This window comes from Mobula birostris, unplaced genomic scaffold (assembly GCF_030028105.1).
Source record: "Mobula birostris isolate sMobBir1 unplaced genomic scaffold, sMobBir1.hap1 scaffold_666, whole genome shotgun sequence".
Classification (NCBI taxonomy): Eukaryota; Metazoa; Chordata; class Chondrichthyes; order Myliobatiformes; family Myliobatidae; genus Mobula; species Mobula birostris.
The window spans coordinates 89,504-111,010 of record NW_027278385.1 but is presented as its reverse complement, the minus strand read 5'-3'; the positions used below and the strand labels follow the sequence as shown (position 1 = coordinate 111,010).

Genomic DNA, 21,507 nt, shown 5'->3' with positions numbered 1-21,507 from the left:
CTGTAGTGGGGGAGTCAGGGACCAGAGGACACAGATAGAGTGGATGTGGAGAGGATGTTTCCTGTAGTGGGGGAGTCCAGGACCAGAGGACACAGCCTCAGAATGGAGGGATGTCCTTTTAGAACAGAGAAGAGGAGGAATTTCTTTAGCCAGAGGCTGGTGAATCTGTGGAATTCATTGCCACAGGCAGCTGAAGAGGCCAAGTCATTGGGTATATTTCAGGCGAAGGTTGACATATCCTCGATCGGTCGGGGCATGAAGGGATACGGGGAGGAGGGAGGAGGCAGGAGATTGGGGGCCGACAGGGACAATGGATCAGCCATGATGAAATGCCGGAACAGACTCGATGGGCCGAGTGGCCTGTTTCTGTGGCTCCTATATCTCACTGGTCTGAAGAGTGCTCACAGTAGTCCAAACGTCGCGAAGGACCCCGCCCACCCAGGGGCCGGCCGCCCCGTTCCCGTCCGGGAGGCGGCTACGTATATCCCCCCCAGGACCACCAGACTGGTTGAGGGGTGATAACTGTCCCTGAACCTGGTGGAGTGGGTCCTGAGGCTCCTGTATCCCCCACTATAGGAAACATCCTCTCTACATCCACTCTATCTGTGTCCTCTGGTCCTGGAGTTTAATGAGGGGGGAATCTCATTGAAACGTATCGAATGTTGAAAGGTGTAGATAGAGTGGATGTGGAGAGGATGTTTCCTGTAGTGGGGGAGTCTCGGACCAGAGGACACAGATAGAGTGGATGTGGAGAGGATGTTTCCTGTAGTGGGGGAGTCTAGATGCGCTCCCTCCCGCCCCGCCATCCCTCTGCTGATCTCTCGAAGCCCGCCCGTGCCTGGGGCTTTGTTCACTCTCCTGTAGACCGCCTGACCGATACCGTGTTATCCCCCCCAATCAGGAAATCATCGGCCCGGCCTCTGATGGGCGGACAGCCGAGAGCGCGGGAACTCAGCACCCGCTCCCCGAAACGGCTGGCGTTCCAGCGGCCAGCCAGATCGACCCGTCTGCGATGGCTCCTTCCGAGATGTCCGTCCTGTGGAACCAGCTGACAGCTCTGGGAGTAAGCATTTGCATTGCTCTGCTGAACGTTTGGGCAAAGTTCAGAACTAAACTTATTATCAGAGTACAGAGTCACCACATACAACCCTGAGATTCATTTTCCTGCGGGCATACTCAGCGAAGCTATAGAATGGTAACTGTAACAGGACCAGTGAAAGATCAGAGTGCAGAGGACAACAGGCCGTGCAAATGCAAATATTAATAAATTGCAATGAATAACAAAAACATGAGATAATGAGTCCTTAAAGTGAGTCCATAGGTTTTGGGAACATTTCAGTGATGGGGCGAGTGAAGTTATCCCCTTTGGTTCAAGAGCCTGATGGTTGAGGGGTGATAACTGTCCCTGAACCTGGTGGAGTGTGTCCTGAGGCTCCTGTATCCCCCACTATAGGAAACATCCTCTCCACATCCACTCTATCTGTGTCCTCTGGTCCTGGAGTTTAATGAGGGGGGAATCTCATTGAAACGTATCGAATGTTGAAAGGTGTAGATAGAGTGGATGTGGAGAGGATGTTTTCTATAGTGGGGGGAGTCTAGGACCAGAGGACACAGATAGAGTGGATGTGGAGAGGATGTTTCCTGTAGTGGGGGAGTCTGGGACCAGAGGACACAGACAGAGTGGATGTGGAGAGGATGTTTCCTGTAGTGGGGGAGTCTGGGACCAGAGGACACAGATAGAGTGGATGTGGAGAGGATGTTTCCTGTAGTGGGGAGTCTCGGACCAGAGGACACAGATAGAGTGGATGTGGAGAGGATGTTTCCTGTAGTGGGGAGTCAGGGACCAGAGGACACAGATAGAGTGGATGTGGAGAGGATGTTTCCTGTAGTGGGGGAGTCTTGGACCAGAGGACACAGATAGAGTGGGTGTGGAGAGGATGTTTCCTGTAGTGGGGGAGTCTAGGACCAGAGGACACATAGAGTGGATGTGGAGAGGATGTTTCCTGTAGTGGGGGAGTCTAGGACCAGAGGACACAGATAGAGTGGATGTGGAGAGGATGTTTCCTGTAGTGGGGGAGTCTCGGACCAGAGGACACAGATAGAGTGGATGTGGAGAGGATGTTTCCTGTAGTGAGGGAGTCTAGGACCAGAAGACACAGCCTCAGAATAGAGGGATGTCCTTTTAGAACAGAGAAGAGGAGGAATTTCTTTAGCCAGAGGCTGGTGAATCTGTGGAATTCATTGCCACAGGCAGCTGAAGAGGCCAAGTCATTGGGTATATTTCAGGCGAAGGTTGACATATCCTCGATCGGTCGGGGCATGAAGGGATACGGGGAGGAGGCAGGAGATTGGGGGCCGACAGGGACAATGGATCAGCCATGATGAAATGCCGGAGCAGACTTGATGGGCCGAGTGGCCTGTTTCTGTGGCTCCTATATCTCACTGGTCTGAAGAGTGCTCACAGCAGTCCAAACGTCGCGAAGGACCCCGCCCACCCAGGGGCTGGCCGCCCCGTTCCCGTCTGGGAGGCGGCTACGTATATCCCCCCCAGGACCACCAGACTCAGAAAGAGTTCCTCTCCCCAAGCAGCGAGGCTGATCACCGCCTCCAGCCACCGACCCGCCCCTCCGCACCTCCGACCCCCTGCTGCCTTCTCATTTCCCAACCATTTAGTTCTCCTTCGCTCCTGTGTCCTGTAAATGATCTCCAGGCAACCTCGAACGCTGAGTTTTGAAAGCCTCCGGAACGCTCTCTGTCTTACCTGCCTCCAGTACCACCCACAAGAGGGCCCTGGCTGTTCTCTGGGTTCAAAAAAAAACTTACCCCCCCCCCCCCCACACCCCACCATCCCCTTCGAACCTTCTCCCTCCTGCCTTGAACTTCTGCTCGCTGGTATTGGCCGTCTCCACCCTGGGGGCGAAAGAGACCGTCTGCTCCTCTCACAGTCTTACAAACCCCTATCCAGTCTCCAACGCTCCAGAGAGAACAACCTGAATTTGTCCGAGCTCCCCACCCTCTCTAATCCAGGCAGCACCCTGGTGAATCCCTTTTGCACCCTCTCCAAAGCGCCCTCCCTCCCCCTGGACACACACACACCCTTCCTGTGACGGGACGACCCGTACCACAGACAGTACCCCCAGTCCGGCCCGACCGGAGTTTTATGCACTTAGAACTTAGAAGAGTACAGGACAGAAAGAGGACATTCAGCACACAATGTTATGCTGAACCGGCTAAAAAGCAAATCAGAAACATCCGGGCACTTGTCCCTCCTACCTAAAACCATGTCCCTATCCCTCCATCCTCCTCATATCCAAACGTCTCTTAAAAGCCTCGAATGTATTTGCCTTTAAACATAGAAACATAGAAAATAGGTGCAGGAGTAGGCCATTTGGCCCTTCAGAGCCTGCACCGCCATTTATTATGATCATGGCTGATCATCCAACTCAGAACCCTGTGCCTGCCTTCCCTCCATACCCCCTGATCCCCGTAGCCACAAGGGCCATATCTAACTCCCTCTTAAATATAGCCAATGAACTGGCCTCAACTGTTTCCTGTGGCAGAGAATTCCACAGATTCACCACTCTCTGTGTGAAGAAGTTTTTCCTAATCTCGGTCCTAAAAGGCTTCCCCTTTATCCTCAAACTGTGACCCCTCGTTCTGGACTTCCCCAACATCGGGAACAATCTTCCTGCATCTAGCCTGTCCAATCCCTTTAGGATTTTATACGTTTCAATAAGATCCCCCCTTAATCTTTTAAATTCCAACGAGTACAAGCCTAGTCGATCCAGTCTTTCTTCATATGAAAGTCCTGCCATCCCAGAAATCAATCTGGTGAACCTTCTTTGTACTCCCTCTATGGCAAGGATGTCTTTCCTCAGATTAGGGGACCAAAACTGCACACAATACTCCAGGTGTGGTCTCACCAAGGCCTTGTACAACTGCAGTAGTACCTCCCTGCTCCTGTACTCGAATCCTCTCGCTATAAATGTCAGCATACCATTCGCCTTTTTCACCGCCTGCTGTACCTGCATGCCCACTTTCAATGACTGGTGTATAATGACACCCAGGTCTCGTCGCACCTCCCCTTTTCCACCACCCCAGGCCGAGCATTTCAGGCATCCTCCACTCTCTGAGTAAAGAAACTTACCGCTCTCACCTTCAATGCCTGCCCCTCTGGGATTAGACATGTCAACCCTGGGGAAACAGATACTCCCCTGTCGAACTATATCTACGCCTCTCATAACCCTGTAAACCTCACTCAGATCTCCCCTCACTCCAGAGAAAACAACTCAGGTTTGTCCGGCCTCCGGTGAGAGCACAGGCCCTCCAAACCGGGCAGCATCCCAGTGAACCTGTTCTGCCCCCTCTCCGAAGCCTCGACGTCCTTCCTGTAGTGAGGCGACCAGAGATGTACGCAATATATCGATGTCGTTATAAAGAAGGCAAGACAGCGGCTGTGTTTCATTAGGAGTTAGTCAACAAATACACCCAAAAACTTCTGTAATTGTACCTGGTTGTCTGGTATGGGGGGGCGGGGGGGTTGGCTACTGCACAGGACCGAAAGAAGCTGCAGGGGGTTGTAAATCTAGTCGGCCCCACCTTGGTCACTAGCCTACAAAGTACCCAGGGTATCTTCAGGAAACGGTGTCTCAGAAAGGCAGCGTCCATTATGAAGGACCCCCCCAGCACCCAGCTCATGCCCTTTTCTCACCGTTACCATCAGGTAGGGGGTACAGAAGCCTGAAGGCACACACTCAGCGATTCAGGAACAGCTTCTTCCCCTCTGCCATCCGATTCCTAAATGGACTTTGAACTCCTGGACACAACCTCACTTTTTAATATATATATATTATTTCTGGTGTTTTTGCATGATTCTTAATCTATTCAATATACGTAATTAAGTTACTTATTTATTATAAGCAACGCACATCGGGGTTGCCGGTGAACGCAGCAGGCCAGGCAGCATCTGTTGGAAGAGGTACAGTCGACATTTCGGGAACCGAAGGAACTACAGGTGGGGGGCAGCGGGAGGTGGTTTCACTGAACTCCCGTCGGAGAGAAGATTTAAACCTCTTCCGTGTAGGCGTCGCCGGGGAAGGGGCTTCGCAGCAGTGAATCTAAAAACGCAGACACGAGGAAATCTTCCTCCTCCAGTACATGTTGCCTGGCCTGCAGCAACTCTTATGTGTGTTGCTTATAATAAGTAACTCAATTACGTATATTGAATAGATTAAAAATCGTGCAAAAAAAAAACAGAAATGAAATTCCAGCATCTGCAGATTTCCTTGTGTTTGCGTTTACTCATTTATTATCATTCCTAATTTTTTTTTTCTCTTTGGGATTATGTATCGCACTGAACTGCTGCTGCTCGGTTAACAAGTTCCACGTCCCACGCCGGTGATGATAAACCTGGTTCTCATTCTGACCCCCCCCCCCCCCCCCCCCCCAGATGTGGCCAGAGTTTATATAACGAGTCGCAATGTAACCTGCTGACCTTTGAACTCGAGAGCCCCCCCCCCCCCGGCAACTAAAAGCACGCGCCCCGTCTGCCCTCTGAACCGCCTCATGGGCCGGTACAGCAGCGAGAGTTCCTGCCTCGCGCACTCCACGTCCTGGGCCTCCGCACGCACACCTCCTGCCCCCACTTTACGTCTGGCCTCGCAGTCCTCCGCGGGAGGCCCCGTAGCTAACAGCCGCCCCCTTTGCCTTTCGCTCCAGGCCATGCAGATCTTGCTGGGGCTGATCCAGCTGGTCTTCGGCGTGCCGCTGTCCGTGTCCATGGTCTACTCGGTGGCCGGGAGGTCGTCTCCTTCTGGACCGGATTCTGGGTCAGTGCGCCGGTCGAGCGCCGCGGGGCTCGCGTTCCTTCCTTCGCGGGGGAGAGACTCTGCAAGATTTGACGGTCGGTCTTTTACCAATCTTCGCCTCCCCCGCTGCCAGGGTGAGGCTGAGGCCACAACCTCGAGGGGGCGGGCCCCGTGACCCGTCACGTCTGCATCCGACTGTCCGTGCCATCGCGCTCTGCTCCCCCCCCACATGCCTGTCGGAAGACCCCCTTCAACACCTCGATCGTAGCTGCCTTCTCCCACCTCTCTCCATAGAACCATAGAAACTACAGCACAGAAACAGGCCTTTTGGCCCTTCTTGGCTGTGCTGAACTATTTTCTGCCTAGTCCACTGACCTGCACACGACCATATCCCTCCATACAACTCCCATTCATGTATCTGTCCAATTTATTCTTAAATGTTAAAAAAGAACCCGCATTTACCACTTCGTCTGGCAAGCTCATTCCATACTCCCACCACTCTCTGTGTGAAGAAGCCCCCCCTAATGTTCCCTTTAAACTTTTCCCCCCTCACCCTAAACCCATGTCCGCTGGTTTTTTTCTCCCCTTGCCTCAGTGGAAAAATCCTGCTTGCATTCACTCTATCTATACCCATCATAATTTTATATACCGCTATCAAATCTCCCCTTATTCTTCGACGCTCCAGGGAATAAAGTCCTAACCTATTCAACCTTTTTCTGTAACTGAGTTTCTCACGTCCCGGCAACATCCTTGTAAACCTTCTCTGCACTCTTTCAACCTATTTATATCCTTCCTGTAATTTGGTGACCAAAACTGAACACAATACTCCAGATTCGGCCTCACCAATGCCTTATACAACCTCATCATAACATTCCAGCTCTTATACTCAATACTTTGATTAATAAAGGCCAATCTCTGCACAGAAGGAACTCGCCCCTCGCATCCCCTTTAAACTCTCGCCTCCCCCACCTCAAACCTCCGCCCTTCCCTCCCTCCCCCCCCCCTTCCCTGGGGAAGTACCACCCTGGGGAGAGAAAGGCTGTGTTGCCAATGCCTCTTGTGATCTTACAAAACCTCTGTCCGGTCCCCCCTCAGCCTCGACCGCTCCAGAGAAAATAACCCGAGTCTGTCTGACCACTCCACCCTCTCTAATCCAGGCAGCACCCTGGTGAACCCCTTCTGCACCCTCTCCAAACCCCTCCCCTCCCCCGCCCAACCCCACACCCCTCCTGTAACGGGACGTCCCAAACCACACACAGTCTGGCCGGCCCGACTGGAGTTTTATACAGCGACCTCCGGGCTTTTGTGCTCCCCGTCCTTCCTTCCCGCCCTGCCTCCCCGCGCGGGCCACTCTCGGGAGAGCTGCGGACTTGGACCCCGAGGTCCCTCTGTTCGCGAGTGCTCCTGGGTGCGACCTGTGACCCTTCCCCTTGGCACCGGACGCCCACCTCACACCTACCGAGGTGAGGCCACGAGGTGATAGCCCACCCCCCCGTCCGCTCCTGAGAGGGGACAGTCCCACCCGGCGGCTGAGGAGATGGGATGAGGAGGGGTAGGAGGCGGGGCGGGGGCCGAACGTCCGGCCGGAACCTGCCGGCCTGCGGTCTGCTTCACCGCTCTCGTCTCTTCTTTCAGTTCATCGTCTCGGGTGGCTTCGCAATTTTGCTCAAGAGACAACCCACGAGGTGGAACGTAAGTGAGGGTCACCGCAGCATGGGGTGACGCGGCGGACGGCGGTGTTCCCTGCTCCAGTTCAGGGTGGGGGGGGCACGCTCAGAGTCTCCACACCCTCCCCAAACACACACGGATTCACTTAGATAGCATTACGGAGACTGGGTCCCCCAGTCCCCCGACACTCCCCACTGTTCACGGTGTGTGTCCGACCCTCGTACGCCGAGGTCCCCCCGTCCCTCGACACTCCCCACCGTTCACGGTGTGTGTCCCACCCTCGTACGCCGAGGTCCCCCCGTCCCTCGACACTCCCCGCCGTTCACGGTGTGTGTCCTACCCCCCTCCGCCGAGGTCCCCCTGTCCCTCGACACTCCCCACCGTTCACGGTGTGTGTCCTACCCCCGTCCGCCGAGTCCCCCTGTCCCTCGACACTCCCCACCGTTCACGGTGTGTGTGTCCTATCCCCATCCGCCGAGGTCCCCCCCCGTGTCTCAACACTCCCCACCGTTCACGGTGCGTGTCCGACCCTCGTACGCCCAGGTCCCCCGTCCCTCGACACTCCCCACTGTTCACGGTGCGTGTCCTACCCTCGTACGCCCAGGTCCCCCGTCCCTCGACACTCCCCACCGTTCACGGTGTGTGTCCTACCCCCGTCCGCCGAGTCCCCCTGTCCCTCGACACTCCCCACCGTTCACGGTGCGTGTCCGACCCTCTTACACCGAGGTCCCCCCCCGTGTCTCGACACTCCCCTCCGTTCACGCTGTGCGTGTCCTACCCCCATCCGCCGAGGTCCCCCCCGTGTCTCGATACTCCTCACCATTCACGGTGCATGTCCCACCCTCGTACGCCAAGGTACCCCCGTCCCTCGACACTCCCCACCGTTCACGGTGCGTGTCCCACCCTCGTACGCCGAGGTCCCCTGTCCCTCGACACTCCCCACCGTTCACGGTGTGCGTGTCCTACCCACATAGTGCGCGTTCTCCGCACTAATTCCTTGGACTATGGGCAAAGAAGTGGCAGGCAGAATATAGTATCAAGAAGTGTATTGTCATTCTCCTTGGTAGAAAGAATAAAGACACGGACTATTTTCTGAAAATGGGGAGAAAATTCACAAATCTGAGGTGCGAAGGGACTTGTGCAGGATTCCCTGAAGGTTAATTTGCAGGTTGAGTCGGTGGTGAGGAAGGCAGATGGAGTGTTAAGATTCATTTCAAAGAGGACTAGAATATATAAGCAAGGATGTAACGTTGGGGATATATAGGGTACTGGTCGGTCTGGAGTACTGTGAGCAGTTTTGGGCCCCTTAACGAAGAGAAGATGTGCTGGCTTCGGAGGAAGTCCGTGAGGGTGATCCCGGGAAGGGAAAGGGCTAACGTACGAGGAGCGTCTGGTGGCTCCGGGCCTAAACTCGCTGGAGTTCAGAAGAACCGGTGGGGGATCTCTCTCTCTCGCTCTCTCTCTCTCTCGCTCTCTCTCTCTCTCTCTCTCTCTCGCTCTCTCGCTCTCTCGCTCTCTCTCTCTCTCTCTCTCTCTCACTCACTGGAAGCTATCGAGTGTTGGTCGGCCGGGAGAGAGTGGATGTGGCTATGGAGAGGATGTTTCCGATGGAGGGGGAGTCTTGGACCAGAGGGCACAGCCAGAAAACACTGAGGCGTCCCTTTGTGACAGAGAAGAAGGGGGATTTTGTCGGCCGGAGTGTCTGTGGAATTCATTGTCACGGACAGCTGCGGAGGCCGAGTCGGGCTGAGCCTTTCAACATTCGGACGGCTTCAGTCAAATCCCCTCCTTTATTCTTCTGAAGTGGAGCACGTATGGGCCCAGAGCCAGCAAGTGCTGTTCGTGCGTTAACCCTCCCACTTCCGGAGTCACCCTCGTGATCCTTGAAGGTCCAAGTGATCGGAGTAGGCACGCGGCGTGTACACCGCCCGGATTTGTCCTCTCCGGGGAGCCACGGAACCGCTACTTCGAGTCGCTGCCGTCAGGGAGCCGCTGGGTCCCGTTGCTCTCAGATGTCGTCGAACTTCTGAGACTTGTAATTCATATTAAACTCAGAACGTAGAAATCTGCAGCACGTCACAGGCCCTTCGGCCCACAAACTTTGTGCTGACCAGTTAACCCACTCTAGAAGCTGCCTAGAATTTCTCTACTGCATTGCCCTCAATTTCCCTAAGCTCCATGTACCTATCTAAGAGGCTCTTAAAAGACCCTATCGTATCTGCCTCCACCACCGCCGGCAGCCCATTCCACCACTCCCTGTGTGAAAAACCTACCCCTGACATCCCCCTTGTACCTATTTCCAATCATCTTAATTGACAATAAACTGAACTGGTCAAAGAACTCGGAGGCTGTCTACAAGAAGGGTCAGGGCCGTCTCTATTTCCTGAGGAGACTGAGGTCCTTTAACATCTGCCGGACGATGCTGAGGATGTTCTACGAGTCTCTGGTGGCCAGTGCTATCATGTTTGCTGTTGTGTGCTGGGGCAGCAGGCTGAGGGTAGCAGACACCAACAGAATCAACAAACTCATCCGTAAGGCCAGTGATGTTGTGGGGATGGAACTGGACTCTCTCACGGTGGTGTCTGAAAAGAGGATGCTGTCCAAGTTGCATGCCATCTTGGACAATGTCTCCCATCCACTACATAATGTACTGGTTGGGCACAGGAGTACATTCAGCCAGAGACTCATTCCGCCGAGATGCAGCACGGAGCGTCATAGGAAGTCATTCCTGCCTGTGGCCATCAAACTTTACAGCTCCTCCCTTGGAGGGTCAGACACCCTGAGCCAATAGGCTGGTCCTGGACTTATTTCCTGGCATAATTTACATATTACTATTTAATTATTTATGGTGCAACTGTAACAAAAACCAATTTCCCCCAGGATCAATAAACATAGAAACATAGAAAATAGGTGCAGGAGTAGGCCATTCGGCCCTTCGAGCCTGCACCGCCATTTATTATGATCATGGCTGATCATCCAACTCAGAACCCCGCCACAGCCTTCCCTCCATACCCCCTGACCCCCGTAGCCACAAGGGCCATATCTAACTCCCTCTTAAATATAGCCAATGAACTGGCCTCAACTGTTTCCTGTGGCAGAGAATTCCACAGATTCACCACTCTCTGTGTGAAGAAGTTTTTCCTAATCTCGGTCCTAAAAGGCTTCCCCTCTATCCTCAAACTGTGGCCCCTCGTTCTGGACTTCCCCAACATCAGGGACAATCTTCCTGCATCTAGCCTGTCCGATCCCTTCAGGATTTTATACGTTTCAATAAGATCCCCCCTCAATCTTCTAAATTCCAACGAGTACAAGCCCAGTTCATCCAGTCTTTCTTCATATGAAAGTCCTGCCATCCCAGGAATCAATCTGGTGAACCTTCTTTGTACTCCCTCTATGGCAAGGATGTCTTTCCTCAGATTAGGGGACCAAAACTGCACACAATACTCCAGGTGTGGTCTCACCAAGGCCTTGTACAACTGCAGTAGTACCTCCCTGCTCCTGTACTCGAATCCTCTCGCTATAAATGCCAGCATACCATTCGCCTTTTTCACCGCCTGCTATACCTGCATACCCACTTTCAATGACTGGTGTATAATGACACCCAGGTCTCGTTGCACCTCCCCTTTTCCTAATTGGCCACCATTCAGATAATAATCTGTTTTCCTATTTTTGCCACCAAAGTGGACAACTTCACATTTATCCACATTAAATTGCATCTGCCATGAATTTGCCCACTCACCCAACCTATCCAAGTCACTCTGCATCCTCTTAGCATCCTCCTCACAGCTAACACTGCCGCCCAGCTTCGTGTCATCCGCAAACTTGGAGATGCTGCATTTAATTCCCTCATCCAAGTCATTAATATATATTGTAAACAACTGGGGTCCCAGCACTGAGCCTTGCGGTACCCCACTAGTCACCAATAAGGTATGACTATGACTTAAAACGGTGTCTCCTCGTGTCAGCCATTTCAGCCCTGGGGAAAAGCCTCTGGCAATCCACATGGTCGGATATTGTACTCTTTCAGTTGTATGTTGTGTCCTCGCCTGTTCTTCCTCGTTCCCGATTGGCGGGATGTGGTTTGGGGTTTGGTGTCCTTGCTGATGTTTCTCTTGATGGGGGTTTACGGTTACTGTTCTTGTGCGAGAGAGAGGGGTTGAGGTGGAGGGGCGGTTTTGAGGTTTGCGAGTTCTTGTGTCTGTTTCTTTTCATGAAGGAGGGGGGTTGCCTGGGGGGTGGAGGGATGGGATTGATATCTTTCGTTCATCTACCTCTGAGATCTTCTTTATTTTATGGCTATCTGGAGAAGACGAGTTTCAGAGTTGTACTCTACATAAATACTTCGATAATAAATTGAACCTGTGGACAGAGAAAACCATGGCGGCCGTTCAGAGAAAACGATCAACCCCCAACACACAACAACAAAAAAAACAAATCTCACAAATGGCGACCCAGCCTTCAACCCGCCCCCCGCCCAACCCGGAAAGAAAAGTCAAACATACAGCAGAAACGCCGGACGCCAAACCCCAGACTGGCTTTGGACAAAGTATTTACAGGTTGCGTAAAAACGACGGCAAGGAAGAGCAGGAGAAAACACAAGAGTACAAGAAAAATTACACTCGAAACTGACGGAGTCCAATTTGAGTGACAGTCCGCAGACCAGAGAACTTTCGAAACATCCTCCCACAGGATCGAGGGAGAAAGAGAGAGACCCCGCGAACGCCAAGGCCTTCACCCGGGAGTAACGAGCAAGAGGCCGGTAGCGCTGAACCCTCGCCCGCCTTCCGCATTCGCCTCGAGGCCTCAGTCGGCGAGAAATCGGGGCCGCTCGCCGCCTCGAATCTTCTCCGTCTCCAAGCTGTGAAATCGCAGGCTGCAACAGTCCCAGAAGCACATTTAAGACAAAACGAAGACGTAGAAGAAGTGAAATAAACTATTTCCGGTTCTGAACAATAAGCTTCTGCAGCCTCTCCACTGTCAGCACATCCTTTCTAAGTTAAGGGGCCCAAAAACTGCTCACAACTTTTCTAATTTCTAAGTTAAAACTAATTTCTCAGTGAAGCCTCACCAGTGCTTCATAAAGCCTCAGCATCACATCTTTTAATTTGAAGGGGAGGTTGACGAGTTGCATAAGAACATCAGAAATAGGAGCAGGGGTTGGCAATCCGGCCCATCGAGCCTGCCCCGCCATTCAATAAGATCATGGCTGATCTGTCCGTGAACTCAGCTCCACCTGCCTGCCTTTTCCCCATAACCTTTAAACCCCTTACTATGTAAAAACTTCTCTTAAATGGTTCTTAAATATATTTAGTGAGGAAGCCTCAACTGCTTCCCTGGGCAGAGAATTCCACAGATTCACCACTCTCTGGGAAAAACAGTTTCTCCTCATCTCCGTCCTAAATCTTCTCCCCTGAATCTTGAGACAATGTCCCCTAGTTCTAGTCTCACCTACCAATGGGAACAACTTTCCTACTTCTATCTTACCTATCCCTTTCAAAATCTTGTATGTTTCTATCAGATCCCCTCTCATTCTTCTGAACTCCAGAGAGTATAGTCCCAGGCTCTTCTCGTAGGTTAACCCCTTCATCCCTGGAATCAACCTGGTGAAACTCCTCTGCACTGCCTCCAAAGTCAGTATATCCTTCCTCAAGTATGGAGACCGGAACTGCACACAGTACTCCAGGTGCAGCCTCACCAGTACCCTGTATAGTTGCAGCATAACCTCCCTGCTCTTAAATTCAATCCATATACAAGCATATAACAATTACAGCACGGAAACAGGCCATCTCGGCCCTTCTAGTCCGTGCTGAACGCTTACTCTCACCTAGTCCCACCAACCTGCACTCAGCCCATAACCCTCCATTCCTCTCCTGTCCAATTTAACTTTAAATGACAACATGGAACCTGCCTCAGCCACTTCTGGAAGCTCGTTCAACACAGCTACCACTCTCTGAGTAAAGAAGTTCCCCCTTGTGTTACCCCTAAACTTTTGCCCTTTATCTCTCAACTCATGTCCTCTCGATTAAATCTCCCCCACTCTCAATGGAAAAAACCTGTCCACGTCAACTCTATCTATCCCCCTCATAATTTTAAACACCTCTATCAAGTCAATAGACAATAGGTGCAGGAGTGGGCCATTCAGCCCTTCGAGCCAGCACCACCATTCACTGTGATCATGGCTGATTATCCACAATCAGTATCCAGTTCCTGCCTTATCCCCATAACCTTTGATTCTGCTATCTTTAAGAGCTCTATCCATCTCCTTCTTGAAAGCATCCAGACACTTGGCCTCCACAGCCTTCTCGGGCAGAGCATTCCATATATCCACCACTCTCTGGGTGAAAAAGTTTTTCCTCAACTCCGTTCAAAATGGCCTACCCCTTATTCTTAAACTGTGGCCTCTGGTTCTGGACTCCCCCAACATCAGGAACATGTTTCCTGCCTCCAGCGTGTTCAATCCCTTAATAATCTTGTATGTTTCAATCAGATCCCCTCTCATCCTTCTAAATTCCGGTGTATACAAGCCCAGTCGCTCCAATCTTCCGACATATGACAGTCCCACCATCCCGGGAATTAACCTCGTGAACCTGCGCTGCACTCCCTCAATAGCAAGAATGTCCTTCCTCAAATTTGGAGACCAAAACTGCACACAGTACTCCAGGTGTGGTCTCACCAGGGCCCATAACAGCTGCAGAAGGACCTCTTTGTTCCTATACTCAATTCTCCTTGTTATGAAGGCCAACATGCCATTAGCTTTCTTCACTGCCTGCTGTACTTGCATGCTTGCTTTCAGTGACTGATGTACAAGAACATCTAGATCTCGTTGTGCTTCCCCTTTTCCTAACTTGACTCCATTAAGATAATAATCTGCCTTCCTGTTCTTGCCGCCAAAGTGGATAACCTCACATTTATCCACATTAAACTGCATCTGCCATACATCTGCCCACTCACCCAGCCTGTCCAAGTCACCCTGCATTCTCATAACATCCTCCTCACATTTCACACTGCCACCCAGCTTTGTGTCATCTGAAAATTCCAATAGCATTGCCAGGCAAGATTTTCGCAGGGGCAAACGTAGCTGCCTGTGACACTCTTTATCTCGTGCCTCCATCTATCCTCAAATCTCTTCTCTCATATAACCATATAACAATTACAGCACGGAAACAGGCCATCTCGGCCCTTCTAGTCCGTGCCGAACTCTTACTCTCACCTCGTCCCACTGACCTGCACTCAGCCCGCAACCCTCCATTCCTTTCCTGTCCGTATATCTATCCAATTTAACTTTAAACGACAACATCGAACCTGCCCCAACCACTTCTCGTTCCACACAGCCTCCGCTCTCTGAGTAAAGAAGTTCCCCCTCGTGTCACCCCTAAACTTTTGCCCCTTAACTCTCAACTCATGTCCTCTTGTTTGAATCTCCCCCACTCTCAATGGAAAAAGCCTATCCACGTCAACTCTATCTATCCCCCTCATAATTTTAAACACTTCCATCAAGTCCCCCCTCAACTTTCTACGCTCCAAAGAGTAAAGACCTAACTTGTTCAACCTTTCTCTGTAACTTAGGAGATGAAACCCAGGCAACATTTTAGTAAATCTCCTCTGTACTCTCTCAATTTTATTAACATCTTTCCTATAATTCGGTGACCAGAACTGTACACAATACTCCAAATTTGGCCTTAAAAATGCCCTATACAATTTCAACATTACATCCCAACTCCTATACTCAATGCTCTGATTTACAAAAGCCAGCATACCAAAAGCTTTCTTCACCACCCTATCCACATGAGATTCCACCTTCAGGGAACTATGCACCATTATTCCTAGATCCCTCTGTTCTGCTGCATTCTTCAATGCCCTACCATTTACCATGTATGTCCTATTTTGATTAGTCCTACCAAAAATGTATCACCTCACATTTATCAGCATTAAACTCCTTTCAGCCCACTCTTCTAACTGGTCTAAAATCTCTCTGCAAGCTTTGAAAACCTACTTCATTATCCGCATGAAAAACAGATGTGTTTTTTTTTAAAAAAAATAAAAAGAATATTGAAAAAAATAACCTTGAATGTATTTGCCTCCACCACCACCTCAGGCCAAGCATTCCAGGCATCCATAACTCTCTGAGTAAAAAACTTACTCCTCACACCTACCCCCTCTCCCCTTCAATGCCTGCCCCTCTGGGATTAGGCATTTCAAACCTGGGTAACAGATACTCCCCTGTCGACTATATCTATTTCTCTCATGATCTTCTAAACCTCTCTCAGATCTCCCCTCACTCCAGAGAAAACAACCCAAATTTATCCAGCCTCTGGTGAGAGCGCACGCCCTCCAAACCGGGCAGCATCCCGGGGAACCTCTTCTGCCCCCTCTCCGAAGCCTCGTGGTCCTTCCTCCAGTAGGAAAAACAGAACTGTACACAATACTCCAAATTTGGCCTCACCAATGCCTTGTCCAATTCCAACATTACATCCCTCCGGCAGTGCAGGCCAGCATTCCCTTTGCCTCTGTAATGACCCGTTGTACCTGCGAGGTTCCCGATTAGTCGGGGCACCGGCGGTTCCGGAGGGGAAGGCGGGGAGAACGGGGGGTTGCGAGGGACCGGGCATCGGCCGCGGTGGGCTGATGCGGTCTGACCGTCCATCTCTGCCCCGCCCTTCCCTCAGGTGAAGGCCGGCGTCGTCACCAGCGGGGTGAGCTTGGCGGCCGCCGCCATCGCCATCGTCATCTACTCCGTCTCGCTGCTCTTTATGCCACCCCCGGAGCTGGTCTACTTCTCCGTGAGTACCGCGTGGCGCAAGTGATTCCGGGGCCCTGTGGGGAGCGCCTGGCGGCTCCGGGCCTCTGCTCACTGGAGTTCAGAAGAATGAGGTGACGGAATGGATGTGGAGAGGATGTTTCCTGTGCTGGGGTAGTCTAGGACCAGAGGACACAGATAGAGTGGATGTGGAGAGGATGTTTCCTGTAGTGGGGGAGTCTAGGACCAGAGGACACAGATAGAGTGGATGTGGAGAGGATGTTTCCTGTGCTGGGGTAGTCTCGGACCAGAGGACGCAGATAGAGTGGATGTGGAGAGGATGTTTCCTGTAGTGGAGGAGTCTGGGACCAGAGGACACAGATAGAGTGGATGTGGAGAGGATGTTTCCTGTAGTGGTGGAGTCTCGGACCAGAGGACACAGATAGAGTGGATGTGGAGAGGATGTTTCCTGTAGTGGGGGAGTCTGGGACCAGAGGACACAGATAGAGTGGATGTGGAGAGGATGTTTCCTGTAGTTGGGGAGTCTAGGACCAGAGAACACAGATAGAGTGGATGTGGAGAGGATGTTTCCTACAGCGAGGGGAGTCTAGGACCAGAGGACACAGATAGAGTGGATGTGGAGAGGATGTTTCCTGTAGTGGGGGAGTCTCGGACCAGAGGACACAGATAGAGTGGATGTGGAGAGATGTTTCCTGTAGTTGGGGAGTCTAGGACCAGAGAACACAGATAGAGTGGATGTGGAGAGGATGTTTCCTGTAGTGGGGGAGTCTGGGATCGGAGGGACACGGATAGAGTGGATGTGGAGAGGATGTTTCCTGTAGTGGGGGAGTCTCGGACCAGAGGACACAGATAGAGTGGATGTGGAGAGGATGTTTCCTGTAGTGGGGGAGTCTCGGACCAGAGGACACAGATAGAGTGGATGTGGAGAGGATGTTTCCTGTAGATGGGGGAGTCTCGGACCAGAGGACACAGATAGAGTGGATGTGGAGAGGATGTTTCCTGTAGTGGAGGAGTCTCGGACCAGAGGACACAGATAGAGTGGATGTGGAGAGGATGTTTCCTATAGTGGGGGAGTCTAGGACCAGAGGACACAGATAGAGTGGATGTGGAGAGGATGTTTCCTATGGTGGGGGAGTCTAGGACCAGAGGACACAGATAGAGTGGATGTGGAGAGGATGTTTCCTGTAGTGGGGGAGTCTAGGACCAGAGGACACAGATAGAGTGGATGTGGAGAGGATGTTTCCTGTAGTGGGGGAGTCCTGGGACCAGAGGACACAGATAGAGTGGATGTGGAGAGGATGTTTCCTGTAGTTGGGGAGTCTAGGACCAGAGAACACAGATAGAGTGGATGTGGAGAGGATGTTTCCTGTAGTGGGGGAGTCTAGGACCAGAGGACACAGATAGAGTGGATGTGGAGAGGATGTTTCCTATAGTGGGGGGAGTCTAGGACCAGAGGACACAGATAGAGTGGATGTGGAGAGGATGTTTCTGTACTGGGGGAGTCTAGGACCAGAGGGACACAGCTAGAGTGGATGTGGAGAGGATATTTCCTGTAGTGGGGGAGTCTCAGACCAGAGGACACAGATAGAGTGGATGTGGAGAGGATGTTTCCTGTAGTGGGGGAGTCTCGGACCAGAGGACACAGATAGAGTGGATGTGGAGAGGATGTTTCCTATAGTGGGGGAGTCTAGGACCAGAGGACACAGATAGAGTGGATGTGGAGAGGATGTTCCTCATCTCGGTCCTAAAAGGCTTCCCCCTTATCCTCAAACTGTGACCCCTCGTTCTGGACTTCCCCACATCGGGAACAATCTTCCTGCATCTAGCCTGTCCAATCCCTTTAGGATTTTATACGTTTCAATAAGATCCCCCCTCAATCTTCTAAATTCCAACGAGTACAAGCCTAGTCGATCCAGTCTTTCATCATATGAAAGTCCTGCCATCCCAGGAATCAATCTGGTGAACCTTCTTTGTACTCCTTGTATGGCAAGGATGTCTTTCCTCAGATTAGGGGACCAAAACTGCACACAATACTCCAGGTGTGGTCTCACCAAGGCCTTGTACGAGGCAGAGGTTGACAGATTCTCGATCGGCCGGGGCATGAAGGGATACGGGGAGAACAGAGTTGAGAGGGATAGTAAATCAGCCATCATGGAATGGCCCAAATCTTGCTCTCGGTTTTCTCAGCCTGCCTGCTGGGGGAAAGTGAATGCTGTCTGCGCCTGCTGGTCCTGTTGGAAGAGACGTCCCAGCTCCCTCCCCCTCTCTCTCTCTCTCTTTTCCTCGACAGGCCACCACCTTCTCTCTGACCATCGGCCTGCTGCTCTTCACCCTGCTGGAGATGGCTTGGCCTCCATCGTGGCCATTGGCTTAACAGCTACAAGCGCCTGTTCCTGTTCGAGAGCACCTACACCATCCTGGTAAGGAGGAAGCGCCTTAGCCCCCCCCCCCCCCACCGCGTTCCCCTCCGTCCCTCGGTAGGAAATGGGTTCGCGGTGTATCTCTGTCTCTCTCTCAACCTTACTGTCCACGTACCTGTCCAAGTGGCGATTAAACGCTGAAATTACACCTGCCTCTCGCACCTCGTTCCACACGCACCATCATCTGTGAGTGGGGGCAAATGCCCCTTTTAAATCTCCCCTCCCTCCCTCACCTTACATTGAGACTCCCCCACCCTGGTGGAAGCAGGTAGGACCCCCTTCCCCAGGTCCCCCTTCCCCCTCCACGTCTCACTCCTCTCCTCTTTCCCGTCTCTCTCTCCCCTGCCATTATGTGTGTCTGCCTCTCCCTTCTCCCTCCCGATCTGTCTGACTCTCTCTCTCTCCTCTCTCCCATCTTTCTCTTTTCTTCTTTCCCACCTTTCCCCCTTTCCCACGTCTCTATCTCTCTGCCCTTTCCCTCATCTTTCTCTCTCTTCCTTCCTTTCTCTCGCTCCCACCTTTTTCTTTCTTTCCCTCTCTCCTTTTCTCTCTCTTCTCCCTCCCACCTCTCTCTCCCTCTCTCTCCCTCCCTCTCTCCTGTCTCTCTCTCTTGCTCTTCCTTCCTTTCTCATTCCATGGACTGACCACCCTACGCCCCCCCCCCCCACCCTTACCCGCCCAACCCCTCTCCGTATCTCAGTCCCTCCAGTCCCGACAACATCGCCGTGAAACTCCGTCTGAACTCCTTCCGGCTCGGTGGCATCTTTCCCACAGCCGGGCGGCCAAAACCGAGCACAGTCCCTTCGATGTCTTGTACAACTGCGACGTGACCTCCCGTCTCCTGTACTCGGTGCCCTGGCCGACGAACACGAAGGCCGGCGTGACAAACACCTTCTTCACCAGCCTGTCTCCTTGTCCCATAATCTCCCAACTTTAATACTTCCAAATCAGTGCCCGTCTGGCTACTGTGGGGAAAAGGAACGTCTAACAACCCACCTTATTAGTCACAGTCATACTTTCTTGATCCTGAGGGAAATTGGTTTTCGTTACAGTTGCACCATAAATAATAAATAGTAATAGAACCATAAATAGTTAGATAGTAATATGTAAATTATGCCAGGAAATAAGTCCAGGACCAGCCTATTGGCTCAGGGTGTCTGACCCTCCAAGGGAGGAGTTGTAAAGTTTGATGGCCACAGGCAGGAATGACTTCCTATGACGCTCCGTGTTGTATCTCGGAGGAATGAGTCTCTGGCTGAATGTACTCCTGTGCCCAACCAGTACATTATGTAGTGGATGGGAGACATTGTCCAAGGTGGCATGCAACTTGGACAGCATCCTCTCTTCAGATGCCAATTTTGACGCCTTTAATGAGCTGAGAAAGCTCTGCCAGCTGACTCCGCGCCAGGGCAAACAGTCCCAGCCCCTGCGCTGAACAGAGAGGAGTGCAGCACAGAAACAGGCCGTCCGGCCCACAGTGTTGCGCTGACCCAGCTGAAAAGCAAATCGAAAATGCCCCAACCCCATCCCTCTCTCCATCTCCCTGACATCTATGCACTTATCCAAACGTTTCTTAAAAGCCTCTAATGTAATTGCCGCTACCACCAGACCAGGCAGAGCACTCCAGGCATCTACCACTCTCTGATGAGTAAAAAAACTTGCCCCTCGCATCCCCCTTTAGAACCTACCCCCTCTCACCTTCAATGCCTGCCCCCTGGTATGAGACATGTCAACCCTGGGGAAACAGATACTCCTCTGTCCACTCTATCTACGCTTCTCATAATCTTGTAAACCTCTCTCAGATCTCCCCTCACTCCAGAGAAAACAACTCAGGTTTGTCCGGCCTCTGGTGAGAGCACAGGCCCTCCAAACCGGGCAGCATCCCAGAGAACCTCTTCTGCCCCCTCTCCGAAGCCTCGACGTCCTTCCTGTAGTCGGGTGACCAGAACTGCCTGCAGTTCCCCAGGTGTGGCCCAACCAGAGTTTGATCAAACTCTCAGGTCCGATCGTGCTGTGCCCTGTGGCACGACGCAGGTCTTCCCGTGACCGCGACTGTCCTCGGCAAATTTTTCTACAGAAGTGGTTTGCCTTCGCCTCCTTCTGGGCAGTGCCTTTACAAGACGGGCAACCCCACCCTGCCCGCCCCAGCCATTATCAATACTCTTCAGAGATTGTCTGCCAGGCGACAGTGGTCGTATAACCAGGACTTGTGATCCGCGCCGGCCGCACATACGACCGTCCGCCGCCTGCTCCCACGGCTTCTCGTGATCCTGATCGGCGGGGGCGGGGGGCTAAACAGGTGCTACACCTTGCCCGAGGGTGACCTGCAGGCCGGCGGAGGGAAGGAGACGTGATCTCCCCCTCACCACCCTACCCTATAACTCGGTCCCCCCAACCATAGAAACTACAGCACAGAAACAGGCCTTTTGGCCCTTCTTGGCTGTGCTGAACCATTTTCTGCCTAGTCCCACTGACCTGCACATGGACCATATCCCTCCATACACCTCCCATCCATGTATCTGTCCAATATATTCTTAAATGTTAAAAAAGAACCCGCATTTACCACCTCGTCTGGCAGCTCATTCCATACTCCCACCACTCTCTGTGTGAAGAAGCCCCCTCTAATGTTCCCTTTAAACTCCCCCCCCCCACCCTTAACCCATGTCCTCTGGTTTTTTTCTCCCCTTCCCTCAGTGGAAAAATCCTGCTTGCATTCACTCTCTCTATACCCATCATAATTTTATATACCTCTATCAAATCTCCCCTCATTCTTCTACACTCCAGGGAATAAAGTCCCAACCTATTCAACCTTTCTCTGTAACTGAGTTTCTCAAGTCCCGGCAACATCCTTGTA

General features: G+C 52.1%; 1 protein-coding gene across 1 annotated transcript in view; it reads left to right on the top strand.

Moving 5' to 3' along the window:
* LOC140193643 (uncharacterized) overlaps positions 1-18,607 on the top strand; it is a 34,727-nt gene extending 16,120 nt beyond the window's left edge. Inside the window, exons 5-8 of the mRNA XM_072250804.1 lie at positions 902-1,063; positions 7,443-7,499; positions 16,142-16,255; positions 18,524-18,607. Coding sequence (XP_072106905.1) covers positions 902-1,063; positions 7,443-7,499; positions 16,142-16,255; positions 18,524-18,607 — 417 coding nt within the window. The remainder of the gene's footprint in view (positions 1-901; positions 1,064-7,442; positions 7,500-16,141; positions 16,256-18,523) is intronic.
* The last annotated feature ends 2,900 nt before the right edge of the window (positions 18,608-21,507 follow it).